Source organism: Pholcus phalangioides, unplaced genomic scaffold, assembly GCF_987345545.1.
Source record: "Pholcus phalangioides strain wild (caught in Gottingen) unplaced genomic scaffold, Ppha-v1.0 ptg000008l_1, whole genome shotgun sequence".
Classification (NCBI taxonomy): Eukaryota; Metazoa; Arthropoda; class Arachnida; order Araneae; family Pholcidae; genus Pholcus; species Pholcus phalangioides.
Window position 1 is genome coordinate 15062477 of NW_028301601.1, and position 14028 is coordinate 15076504.

At 39.8% G+C, this 14028-nt stretch overlaps 1 protein-coding gene across 2 annotated transcripts in view; it reads right to left on the reverse strand.

Annotated features, from left to right (window-relative positions):
* LOC149083885 (laminin subunit gamma-1-like) overlaps positions 1-14028 on the reverse strand; it is a 45734-nt gene that overhangs the window by 25141 nt on the left and 6565 nt on the right. Inside the window, exons 3-6 of one of the 2 annotated variants that reach the window (XM_089234256.1) lie at positions 9997-10298; positions 9772-9902; positions 8069-8250; positions 2002-2190 (exon numbers count right to left, since the gene is read on the reverse strand). In XM_089234256.1, coding sequence (XP_089090382.1) covers positions 2002-2190; positions 8069-8250; positions 9772-9902; positions 9997-10298 — 804 coding nt within the window. Of the gene's footprint in view, positions 1-2001; positions 2191-3965; positions 4302-8068; positions 8251-9771; positions 9903-9996; positions 10299-14028 lie in introns of those variants that run through there. The other variant, XM_089234257.1, reaches the window with a different exon arrangement.

A 14028-nucleotide genomic window follows, 5' to 3' on the forward strand; every position in this document is an offset into this window, starting at 1 on the left:
TAAGATGATAAAAACTTTCTGTGGCATTCAGGAAGCCACAAATGTTTTTCAATCCCTGGTCAGCGGACCGATGCCGGTCCGCGAAATTGTTTTACTCAATTCATGTGACTACTACATAATTTTAGATTTAATTCAAATCTTATACCGTCCCCTTTCACTGGTCTTTATTTCTATCTTAGCCGTTAGCACGTCCGTGAATTATTTCCGCATTTATTTATTTTATCCTGTCCGCAAATTATTTCTGTTATTTCTTTTTAGCGGTCCGTTAATTGTTTTTCCCCATTATTATTTAATTTTTATTTATTTTTACCGGTCCTCATATAATTTCTCCCATTTATCTATATTTTTGTGTCCGTAAAATATTTCTCCCATTTATTTATTTTTGTCGGTCTTCATATTATTTTTCCCCATTGATTTACTTTTTTGCTGTTTTTCAAATTTTTACCTCCATTTATTATTTCTTTTGAATGCCCGCAAAGTATTATTTTATGTCTTTTCAAGTTATTTTCCCCATTTTTTTTTTTTTTTTTGCCAGCCTTCAAAGTATTTTTCCCATTCACATATATCGCCGGTGAGCAAATTATTTCTTCTTTTTATTTTTTGCCGGTGGTCCGCAAATTGTTTCTTCCTTTTATTTTTTGCCGGTCCGCAAATTATTTCTTCTTTTCATTTTCTTCCGGTCCGCAAATTGTTTCTCCCTTTTATTTTTTTGCTGATCCACAAATTATTTCTTCCTTTTATTTTTTGCCGGTCCGCAAATTATTTCTTCCTTTTATTTTTTGCCGGTCCGCAAATTATTTCTTTCTTCTATTTTTTGCCGGTCCGCAAATTATTTTTCTTTTATTTTTTGCCGGTCCGCAAATTATTTCTTTCTTTTATTTTTGCCGGTTTGCAAATTATTTCTTCCTTTTTATTTTTTGCCGGCCCGTAAATTATTTCTTCTTTTCATTTTTGCCGGTCCGCAAATTGTTTCTCCCTTTTATTTTTTTGCCGATCCACAAATTATTTCTCCCTTTTATTTTTTGCCGGTCCGCAAATTATTTCTTCCTTTTATTTTTTGCCGGTCCGCAAATTATTTTTCTTTTATTTTTTGCCGGTCCGCAAATTATTTCTTTCTTTTATTTTTGCCGGTTTGCAAATTATTTCTTCCTTTTTATTTTTTGCCGCCCGTAAATTATTTCTTCTTTTCATTTTTGAGGTCCGCAAATTGTTTCTCCCTTTTATTTTTTGCCGATCCACAAATTATTTCTCCCTTTTATTTTTTGCCGGTCCGCAAATTATTTCTTCCTTTTATTTTTTGCCGGTCCGCAAATTATTTCTTTCTTTTATTTTTGCCGGTTTGCAAATTATTTCTTCCTTTTTATTTTTTGCCGCCCGTAAATTATTTCTTCTTTTCATTTTTGAGGTCCGCAAATTGTTTCTCCCTTTTATTTTTTTGCCGATCCACAAATTATTTCTTCCTTTTTTTGCCGGTCCGCAAATTATTTCTTTCTTCTATTTTTTGCCGGTCCGCAAATTATTTTTCTTTTATTTTTTGCCGGTCCGCAAATTATTTCTTTCTTTTATTTTTGCCGGTTTGCAAATTATTTCTTCTTTTCATTTTTGAGGTCCGCAAATTGTTTCTCCCTTTTATTTTTTTGCCGATCCACAAATTATTTCTTCCTTTTTTTTTGCCGATCCACAAATTATGTCTTCCTTTTTTTTGCCGGTCTGCAAATTATTTCTTCCTTTTTATTTTTTGCTGGCCCGTAAATTATTTCTTCTTTTCATCAGTTCTAAAATTTATTTTCCTATTTTCGCCGGTTCGTGAAATTTTCCAACCTTTTCCATCGGTCCGCAGTTGTGAAAAAAGTTGCAGAATAAAAGCCTAGCATGCCCGTCTGGAATAGATGTTCCTAATGAAATTTCTGTGTGGTGAGTTTCATGACCTTCGTGGTCCCCACGCCAAAAAAGGATGGAAAAAAAAGAACAGAAACGAAATGTAACAGAAGCACGACTAACCTGTGGAGTCACAATTGCAGGCCACGCATTCCCTGTCGTCCTTACGCCTATAGTGCAGTGCCTTGCATTTCTCGCAGTGGATACCTTCGGTGTTGTCCTCGCATTCGACGCAGTGTCCTCCTTGTCCAGTCCTTTCAAATAGATCTTGGTCGAAGAAACATTTGTTGGATTTCCCGTTGCAGTTGCAAGCTGTCGGAAATGAACGAATACAATTTTTAAAAAAAAATGTTCATTATAATCATCTTTTGCTGAAAACAATTATGGGACATTCGGAGTTGCCAGTAGGTTGAAAGGGGCAGAAAGGGACCAACTTTTTTCCTAATTTTAAGAATTTGGTCAATAATAACAAATGATCCACAAAACAGGGAAGGGGGGTTTACATTTTTACCTGAAAATTGGGATGGAATGGAAACATTTTCCAGAGAAATTCTGAATTAAAACCTTCAAAAAATAACATTTGAAAAGAAATTATAGGAAATGAAAAGAAATTAGAAGAATCTCGTGAGATTTTTCTATGATATTCATTTTCTCAAATAAGGTGATCAAAATGAACCCTGGTGAGAGAAAGTCCAAACTTTTTGCCTCAGAGTTCTATCACAGAGAAGTTATTGAAGTTTTGGTGGCAAGAAAATTCATATTGGTATCTAGATACACAGACCCTGATATTAGATTTTTTTCCAAAGCAGCCATTTACTGTGGACCCTACGAAGGACAAAGATTTTTAGTCGATCCGGAGTCAAAGAGATCAACATTTATTATTTTAATTAGGCTTTATAGATTATTATACACTCGTGTGCAAAATTAAGAGAATTTGCACATTGTGTCTATTTGAGGCATCATGTTGGACGGCCGCACACCCCTCCATGTGATTCACAGAGGTTCCTTGGCTGCTGGGAGGTATAGAGAGGGTATCTCAGAGCCCTATGTTCGACTTTCCAGGGGCGTAGATGACTTTCGGTTCCTGTTCACGGACGACAACGCTCGTCCAACTCGGGCGCACCCGGTCAACGATTATCTGGAAAGTTAGAATATTCGGCGTATGGATTGGCCAGCCAGATCTCCTGACCTAAACCCCACAGAACATGTCTGGGAGGCTCTTTTTGGGAGGGGAAATTGCGTTTCACCATCCCTCCTTCCTACGAGAACCATCCCGGAGTTGAAAACTGCGTTGCTGCAGGAGTTGCTGGGACCGATTGTCTCAGGCGACTTCTCAACTTCCTCTTGTCCAGTATGCTGGACTGACTGTGTGAGAAGACCATATATTAGACTCATTTTCGATTCGATCTCGCAACTTGAATTTTTGGACATTCCTGCAATGAGGAGCGGAAGGTAAAGGGCGCGGTAGCCCAGGTCGATAAGATACTCGCCTAAAGCAGCGTTTCTTAACATTTTCTTGCCCGTGGCCCCCTTTGAACCATATTCTTTTTCTCGTGGCTCCCCTGTCTTACCCAGAGTCTTCGAACCTCATCTAGAAGCGAGATCCGTTATACATTGAATGGATTTTTTTTCAGGGATTTATACTGAATGAAAATTTTCAAAAAAATGTTGTTAACATTCATGTTAACATTTATAAAATATCAACTAAATATAAAAATCTAAGCTCCAGTCATGAAAGCTCCAAATGACGGCTCTGCTCAAGATCCCCCCCCCCCCTCTCAAAGTAGGGCCCTATATCTGGGTGATAAAACAAATGAGCTGTCCAGTACGATTTCAGTCTTCGACATTGGCTCTCTAATCAAACCTCAAAGCAAAAAGGCCTAATTAAATTGACAGAAACATAAATGTCGGTCATAAAATTTCCCACCAGGCCGCAAAATGTCCGAACATGGGAAGTCTCATGAAGATAAACCACAATCGGTGTGGAATTTCTTAAAACATTTAAAAAATTCTCGATTTTCGTCAATTAATTAATGAATTCAGCTAAATTAATTAATTTATTGTTTTTGCAGTAATTAACTACTCACCATTGAGAGTAAATTCGAAATCCTGCCGCTGCCTTTGCCGTTGTCGTTGCCTTTGGGACTTTTTCACATTTGCTCGAGTCAAATCGAATATCACCAAAAGAGTCAATATCACCAGTAATAAATCCATAATTCGGAATTTAAAAATTTAGAAAAATTTACGTCAATTTTTTTGCACCTCCCTGATCACATTTTCGCAATTTTTCCACTAAATTTATGGGTTTTTTCGCGTTAATTATCACGTGATAATCACAGCTTTGTATGGAAACGGACGCAGAGAGAGAGAGAGAGAGAAAGAGCGTATATTTTTTTCCTATATTTGAGACTGAACTGTTGTTTGCTGTCAACTAGTGCGAAGCGAAACTTGCGTCGGCGGCGCGCAACCGGTTACTCAGTGTTGATGGTTCCTGCGTGTGATGATGATGATCACCATCATCATCAGCAGCACGTGAACGTCACCTGTGAATACACCTGTAACTCAATATCCATTCAATAGCCATCTACTAATATTGTATATCTGTATTTTCCGATTAATCGAATACCTACATGATTATTCGGGGCATTTATACCATTTCAGAGGCTTGAGAGGCGTTTGAACTACTAGGGATGCGAGTGAGCCTTTCATCGCGGCAGTAACTCGGAATTTTTGTGAGGATGCAAACAAGATTTTGCCCCCTTCACCACCTGTAAAATTAAATGATTTTATAACAATGTTTATGTTCCCTCCTAAAATTTGTCCCCCCCTAAAGTTTGGCGCCCTAGGCATTTCCCCTTCACCCCCCCCCCCCTATCCTTCTCTTGTCCGGGGGGGGGGGCGGGCTAGATTTCATATATCTACAAAACCGTCTGAGGCCTTCATGTCCCTAGAAATGAAGGTAAGGCTTGCGTACCACTAGAAATGCGTATAAGGTTTTCGTACTGCTAGAAATGCGTATGGGGTTTTCATATCCTTAAAAATGCGTAGAAAGATTGCGTACCACCAGAAATGTGTGTGAGAGGCTTTCATATCCCTAGACATGCAGGAATGCTATTACTAGAAGTGCGTGCGTGCGTGTGTGTGTAAGGCTTTCACATCTTGGAAATGAAGGGAATCTTGCGTACACACTGGAAGAGTGCGTATGAGGCTTTCGTATTACTATTTAGAAATGCTTCAATATCCTAAAGAGGCTTTGATATATCTAGAATGCATAGAATGAATTAATATCCCGAGAATGTGTAGGAAGATTGTGCGTACCTTCAAAAATGCGTACGAGAGGCTTTCATAGCCTTAGAAATGCGTATGTATAAGACTTTCACGGTCATGTATGAGTTATGTATCAGTCTCTGTAAGAAGTGCGTATGAGGCTTCGATATTTTATAGAAATTCTCAAGAGGCTTTCGTACAGTCAGAGTACGTTCTCTCAGAGTTTACGTTTTTACGTTTTCAGAGAGTTTACGTTTGTCAGAGGTTTGGGCCCTGAAGAAATATGAATTTTTGGGACCTCCCCCCTCATCTTTAGCCTTGTTTAAGGAATTGTTGTTGCTATGTTACAATTATGTGTAAATACTTTTACAAAACCAATGCAAATCACGAACCATTAGAAATGCGTGCAAGGCTGTAAATTCTTAATTCAAGGCTGTAAAACTCTTAATTCGTTAAAGGTTTGTATAGTTCTCATAAATATTCGTTGGACTTAGCTCTATAAATGCCTAGGAGGCTTGTCGATTCCCAGAGATGCGTACTCATACGCATCTCTGGAAATACGCACACGAAAATACATAAAAAAAGGCTTGCGCACTCCCTCGTTTACTGTGCCGTAACTAATAATCAGCATTTCCAACTGACTTGATCAGTATTAATTGGTTTTTGTTTGTTTCACCGTTGCTGATCATTTTCACAGGCTCCCTGGTGGCCCGTCATGTAAGGCGGCCCCGAGGATACGCATACCACTGATTAAAGCCACTTAAAACACCTTACACTGCGCTCAATATTCAATTTAAGACACGATAAAGCTGATAAAAATTTATAAGATTCTGTAAATAGCATGGTGATCATGTTTCTTCGAGACAAATACGGGACGGGGAGATAGTAAATATGCATATTACCAGTTATCGCCAAAAAAAGGTCTCAAATTCCTGTCATAAATTTTAATTATTTCTAAAATCACTCAAAATTACGAATACTATACAAGGGAGTAACACTGTGACACTATACTATACAAAACGGGATATTATACTTATTTTCCCCCAAATAAAAATATTAAAACGTCCCGTAAAATACGGGATATCTCAGCTAATTTAGAGGTCAATCGCTATGACGCTGTAACAGCCGGAAATCGTTGGTTCCACTATTTCGGGGACGTCGTTATTCCTTATGGAGTCGGAAAAAAAGATGCTTAAAAAGGTGTGGGTCGACGCGATGCGACCCAAGAAACCAGTTTCGAACCATTTGTGTGTTATAGTCTCTTTAAGTGGGTTTCTTTTACCTGATAAGGTATCGAGCTTTCTAGCTGTCTTCTTCTTTTTAGACACTAAAATGATAGAAAAATATCAGCTTTCACCCTTAGGAAACACGGCCATAATGGAATCGTAAAATATATGTTTTTGTTTAACTGTCTTATTCACCTCGATTCTCCCTCTAAAAACTTTGCCCTTAATTCTCTTGAATGTCTTCAATGAGAAGAGCGGCATCTTGGACATTTATGCACAGTTTAAACGTGATTTATACCCAATTAGTTATAAGCTCAGGCCTGCAAAATGGCCTATTTCCTAGTTCAATATCATGGTTTTTGGTCATAGGGAATTTGATGCAGTGTGTTACGGAGGTATCTAAAGTTTTAGTTCGTGTAGAATCCTTGGTTGTTAGGCTTTTAACGAAACTACTGTAGTTACGGTGGACTTTTTAAAACTAGACTTTTATAACTTCACACACACACAGGCCGCAACTAGGGGAGGGGCAGATGGGTCTGGTGCCGGACCAGAGAGGGCACAAATTTCACCCTTTTAATACCTCCTTTAACATTACGAGGAAATGCAAAAATACTTGCTTGTCCCGGCTGACTGAGCATGTAGTTGCGGCCCAGCACACACGTGCACACGAACGCGCACAGGCATGTACACGTAAACTCTGGAATTTTTTTTTTATAAAAAATTACACAAATTTTCGTATGAGAATGCGGTTCGCACCAAAATGTGCCGTAAGTTAGTAATTTATTGGCCAAAGAGGGGGGGGGGGGGTAGGCCTAGCTGACTAATCGGTTCTGTTATTGCAATCTGACGTCGTGAGTTCGGGATGAGCCAGAAAAGTCATTACACTGTACTTTTCTAAAATCTGTAAAAATCAAACAAATTGCTGTATGATTTTGTAATTTGTGCCAAAATTTGCGTCATAAATCAGAATTCAGAACAGAAATTTCGGCTGGAACCATGTACTCGCATAACTTTGCTATTTTTATAGATTTTAAAAAATTTGCAGGAATTGAAAGTGTTTTAAAAATTCATTCACAGTCATCAACGACTTTTGGTCCACACTGTATTTCTCCAATAATTATATTTTCATCATAAAACCAAAATGAAATTAAACGTTTTCACAGCTTTTGGCACCCCTGGAACCCACGAAAAGCTTTCGGAGCACTCCAGCTGGAACCCAGAGAATATACGAAATAGAAATGACTGGATACCAAGCGAACATGAATTTTGGGAAGAATAGTCACATTCCTCTGTTGGAGAATCGAACTTATCACCTGTCTCTGTCCGGGCGAGTGCTCTACCACTAAGCTACACAGGACAGACGTTTTCTAAAATCAGAAAAATATGGTCTTTAAGCTGAACGGGACTGGGCAGAAGACAAAAATCCCAATTCCGCAACAGCTCGTAACGACATTAGGCCCCAGATAGCCGACATACATCGAAACGATCAACCTCTCCGCGAATAATAACTAGAAGTAAATGGATACACCGGACCGTTAGAGGTTAGTGGTTCGATTCCCCACAAAGGGGAATGGGACTTTAGTTTCCGAAATTACCTTTCCTTGGTATCCAGTGTCATTTGCACTTCGTACAATTGGCGGAGAGGTTCATGGTTTCGTTGCACAGAGTGTCATGTAACCTAATTTTATAATACTTACGGAGGCATTCGTGGGCGTCGTCCTTCTCGGCAGGTTCCCAAGGACGGTTATTATACAGAGGGAGGCAGCGTTCGCAGTCCTGACCGTCTGTGTAGTGCTCGCATCTGCACATCAGTCGCATTTCTAAAAGCTCTTCGTCTGGGATGAAGATGCAAGTACTAGCGTGCCCGTGACATCGGCACCTACAGAAAAAAACCATCCAGCACATATTTATCACAGTTAGTATAGACACCAGCGATTTCCGAACTTTTTGGAAGCGCGACCCCCCCCCCCTATCGACAAGGATACTTTTGTCAACCATCCCCTCTCCCCTCCGCCATTTTTTAAAAAAACAGCGACTGCACTGCCATTTTGTTTTCAAATACAGTAGTTTCATCGAATTGTTTCTTGGTGTTTTTGGGGTTTTGACACCTTATTCGAAAGAGGGTGCTGTTAGATAACCATTAGGAAATTCCAGTTTTGCAGCGGTGATTGTGAAATAACCGTTTTTAATTATCAGGTGCGTGTTTGACTCTTGAGTACTGAGTGTGTACGCGCTTAGATATGAAGTAGCTAAGCCAAGAGTTAAGTGGTTTTTAGGCTTAAGATATTTATATCTACGTTACGAAAAAATGAAAATAAATTTCTTATCTAGACGTTTTTTATAATGGAAAAATTTTCACGTTGCCCCAAGTTGTCCACGTCCCACACTTTGGGAACCACTAGCATGAACAATCCATAATGAACCATGCGGCCTACCCCGTTTTCAGAACAGAGCGGGGGGAAAGGGGAGGATGCAGAAATTTCCAAAAACAGCTGGGGCGGGGGCACGAAAATGTTTAGAAAAAGGTCAAAGGAGGGCAGATGGAAATTCTCTCTTGTCCCTCCCCCACCCCTTGACCCTTTCTTTCTTACTTTCAAACCGAGCACAGCTCCGGTCTATTGCGACGGGAAATTTACTACCGATTGAGCTGTGCCGGATGTGTAAGTGCGTATGCCTAACAGTCTGAGTGCACATCTAGTGTTGTGTCTGATTTTTCAGTGCTGCCATCTATATTTCTGAATTTGTATACATTGTGTATTGTGTATTTTGATCATTCTCAAAGCTCTCCCACTTCAACTTGCCAGCTTCTTCCTCTTCTTTCTTGCCCACAAGTCTTTTCCACATTTCTTTCGGAATCCCAGGCTGTGGTCTCCGGCCCTTATGTGCCACTGGGCGCACGTGCAATTTTTCTCCCTAGTCATTGGATTCAGTCCCCCATTTTTGTCAGATGGCTTGTATGTTGCATTGGTTGATGGCTGTCTTCCTGGGGAGAACGACGCGAGTAATTCGAAACTTGCGGGCACGGGGCAAGGGGAGCCACTACTATAAATCTTTGCTAACTTTTCCGACACAACTTTGCCTCTTTTGAGGGAACGGAAGTAAGGTGCTTTGCATCAGTCCGGGGTTGTGAGCGGTTCTATCTATCTATCTATCTATATTTCTGAAGTGAAGTGAGTAAAGTGTGAGATTGAATATTTGTACCGTTATAGGCCTGTTGTTTTCTGTGGGGAGACATTTTTAATAGGGATATCGGCTCGCATTCACGCCTCGAAGTTGGGAACCAAAGAACACCAACATCAGCTGACCACCACTGTGGTGGGTACCCTTCTGCCTCCACCGTTCTTATCTTTCTGGAACTGAAACTTATGATCACGAAGATTCAAATAATATTTTTCCTCACCTGGCACCGACGGAGAAGTCACTGATGGCATAGTAATAAGATTTGAGGACCAGACGATCCCCGAAAATTTCATCCCCGAAAGTATTTAGACGGTCCAGGGTCACCCTCAAGGACGTCGCAATGACCCACTCCTGAAAGACACAAGAAATTAACGTCACTGGTGTAGATGCTTTGCAAAATGCCTTGGCAACACCTTGAAACAATAGAGGACGGTTCGACAGTTACCTGTAGTTCCGGGGTGTTCTCGAAATTGTCGGCGCTCGGCCTGCCTTCGAGCGTACTGAATATGACGGTACCGCCCGTCAGCGGCGATATGTCACTGTGCTCCGAAGTGCACAGGGCGATCGTCTCGTTGCCCCTGAGGACGTAGTTGCCGTCCGGCAAGCCGTAAGTCTCTTGGCACGAGGCGCTGTAGTACTGATATGGTATCCAGTCCTCCTCTTCGGTTGTGCGCTTGTAGATGGCGAAACTCTCGGGACGGCTCGAATAGAACCGGAGGCTCACGTAGGATATGTCAAAAGACTTTCCTGAAATGAAACGTATAATTCACTGTAGGATACTATAGTGGTTCTCTCTCGTATACTCGAGTTTGCGAGTCAAGGTTTATTGAGTGTGCACTAGATCGGCGGAAATTCAAATTTGTCCGAGTAGTTCAAGAAACATTGGTTCATACATGCTCAACCCGTGGCCCTCGGAGTCATCTGATGCGGCCTTTGCCCTCAAACTTAATTTTGCAAAAATGGACTAAGCGGCACATTACCAGATCACTTAAATAACCCACAGTGCAGTTCCGCATAACTTAATAGGAAATTTTCAAGATGACTTGAGAGGCCAGCGCTACATTTCCAAATCATTTCAATGACCCACGTCACAGTTACAGATCCAGGCCCGTCATTTGAGGGATTAAGGTGAGGTAATCGCCCCCCCCCCTCCCGGATTTTACAAGAATTTAAAATTAAAATTAAAAAAAAAACAAAATATAAATAGACAAATAAGGTGAATATAAATATATTCACCGAGTTTACGTGTACATGCCTGTGCGCGTTCGTGTGCATGTGTGTGCTGGGCCGCAACTACATGCTCAGTCAGCCGGGACAAGCAAGCACTTTTTCATTTCCTCGTAATGTTAAAGGAGGTATTAAAAGGGTGAAATTTGTGCCCTCTCTGGTCCGGCACCAGAGGCACCAGACCCATCTGCCCCTCCCCTAGTTGCGGCCTGTGTGTGTGTGAAAAAAGTCTGGTTTTAAAAAGTCCACCGTAACTACAGTAGCTTCGTTAAAAGCCTAACAACCAAGGATTCTACACGAACTAAAACTTTAGATACCTCCGTAACAAATTGCATCAAATTCCCTATGACCAAAAACCCATGATATTGAACTAGGAAATAGGTCATTTTTCAGGCCCGAGCTTATAGCTAATTGAGTATAAATCCCGTTTAAACTGTGCATAATTCATAAAGCAGTATATGTGCTTTGCGCCCCCCCCCCCCATTGCACAGCCGACAGGGTCGGAGTAACGATTGTTGGACGCGTTCGTAGATACCAGGGTGTCATCAGGGCAGTAACTAGGGGGGCGGGGGGGGGGGGCAACTGCCCCGGGCGGAAATTTTAGGTGAGAACAAATAGCACCGTTATAAAATTTAAAGTTGTTGTGGGGGGGGGGGCAAAAACCCTTGTTACGTGGCCCTTCTGGGTGTGCTGGCGATGTCTGCCCCTTCGTAAGCAATTTTGCGATTTTCACCGACTGAACGTGGTTTGCGATACCATATTCTATGGCAATTTTTGTTCCTTTTTATGCTTAATATCCCCCCCCCCTCTAAGTTTGCCACCACTTCAACACAACACCCTGTATACGGAAGTGGAATGAAAACAAAATTTGCAGCAAAGAAAAAAAAATAATGTCAGTATCACGGAGATCACAGTGATTCAAAAGAAAAGCAAAGGAAGATAGAATTACAGGAAAGTCTCTGGAAGCGGGCAGTAGTTAGAAAAATTGTCAGAAGGAAGTAGAAATTTGATGAAAGAGAATTTATTCTAATGAATATAATTCAATGTATAGGGTCTTAATCAGTGGTATGCGTATCCCCGGGGCCTTACATGACGGACCACCTGGGAGCCTGTGAAAATGATCAGCAACGGTGAAACAAAAACCAATTAATACTGATCAAGTCAGTTGGAAATGCTGATTATTAGTTACGGCACAGTAAACGAGGGAGTGCGCAAGTTTTTTTTTTATGTATTTTCAAGGGAATCGACAAACCTTCTAGGCATTTATAGAGCTAAGTACAACGAATATTTATGAGAACTATACAAATTTTTAACGAACTATACGGCCTTGCACGCAATTCTAATGGTTCGTGATTTGCCAGTATTTACACATAATTGTAACACAGCAACAACAATGCCTTAAAGAAGGCTAAAGATGAGGGGGAGGTCCCAAAAATTCATATTTCTTCAGGACCCAAACCTCTGACAAACGTAAACTCTCTGAAAACGTAAAAACGTAAACTCTGAGAACGTACTCTGACTGTACGAAAGCCTCTTGAGAATTTCTATAAAATATCGAAGCCTCATACGCACTTCTTACAGAGACTGATACATAACTCATACATGACCGTGAAAGTCTTATACATACGCATTTCTAAGGCTATGAAAGCCTCTCGTACGCATTTTTGAAGGTACGCACAATCTTCCTACACATTCTCGGGATATTAATTCATTCTATGCGTTCTAGATATATCAAAGCCTCTTTAGGATATTGAAGCATTTCTATATAGTAATACGAAAGCTTGATACGCACTGTTCCAGTGGGTACAGCCAGTGGGTACTATAATTGAAGTTCCACTTTGAAGTGGCCATAAAAGGGAAACTACTGGACAAAATGTTATCAAACTTGGTAAAAAAAAGTTCAAAAACTCACCACCGGCGGGGAATGGCGTTGTATGCAATATTGTTAAACGAAATAAGACATGAAGACATGGGTTTAAAATGTTTTTAATCGTTTCTAAAAACGTGTTGCTAAGCATGTTCGATGTGACGTCCACCATTTCCTGAAAACAAGTTAAATCGCATTACCGCGTTCTCAACAATAGCTCTTAGCAAATCAGGAGCAATGTTACGTACTTTGGTGTATCGCATTTTTCAATTCCGTCAAATTGTTTATGTTATCACCATAAACAGTGAATTTTATAGCTGAAAAATCAAATGACGTGTAAATCGCATTTGCGTAATTCTAACTTCCTCCTGCCTTATGCCATATAGCCATTGCGATTTTGCATAACCCCACAAAGTTTCGTTTTAGAAACGATTAGAAACATTTTAAACCGATGTCTTCGTGTCTTTTTTTCGTTCAACAATATTACTTACATACAGCACCATTCCCCGCTGGTGGTGAGTTTTGAACTTTTTCTTTGTGCAAAATTTAATCCCATGACCTTCTGTAAACTATTACCATCTTCGATAACATTCTGTCCAGTAGTTTCCTTTGACAGCCATTTCACAAAGTGGAACTTTAATCATAAAGATCCTGTTTTATAAATTTTGTTGACCAAATTCAATAAAAGTCGATATGGCACACCAAGTACATCTCTGGCAGATAATCGAAATCACAAAAGCAAATGTTTCTTTGAGATTAGTGTAAGGGTGACGGGGGTTGAATGAAAACAAAATTTGTAGAAAGATTAAAAAAATGGAGTGGCAAGAGATATATCACAGAGATTAGGCTAAGAATCACAAAAATAGAAACGACATCATAAAAATTAGTGAAAGATCAAGATGTACGGAGGAAAAAAATTACCGAAATATTCACAAAATTGGTGATAAGATCACGGAGAAATATGGAAAATAACAGAAATCGCGAAGTCTGACAGAAAAATCACGAAATTAGCGGCACGATAATTAAAACTAGTGTAATATGTACATGCGTAACGTATTAATATCAAGATGAGACATTATGTATTAATAAGACAAGATGATGGAGATGTACAGAGAAATCTATAATCATTGCGGAAAACTAGGTTAGATTATTAAGCAAAAATATCACAAAATTACTGATACATTCATGTGGAAATTAGTGGCGAGAAATTAATGCCATGAAATTAATGGCAAGATCACGGAGATTAAGTAAAGGTCACGAAAATCAGCAAAAAAAAATCGTAAAATTAGTGAAAAATCATTTAAGTAGGTGATGTATCTCTCAGAGATGAGTGAAAGATCACAAAATTAAAAAAAAAAAAATGACGAGATGAAGAATATTAAA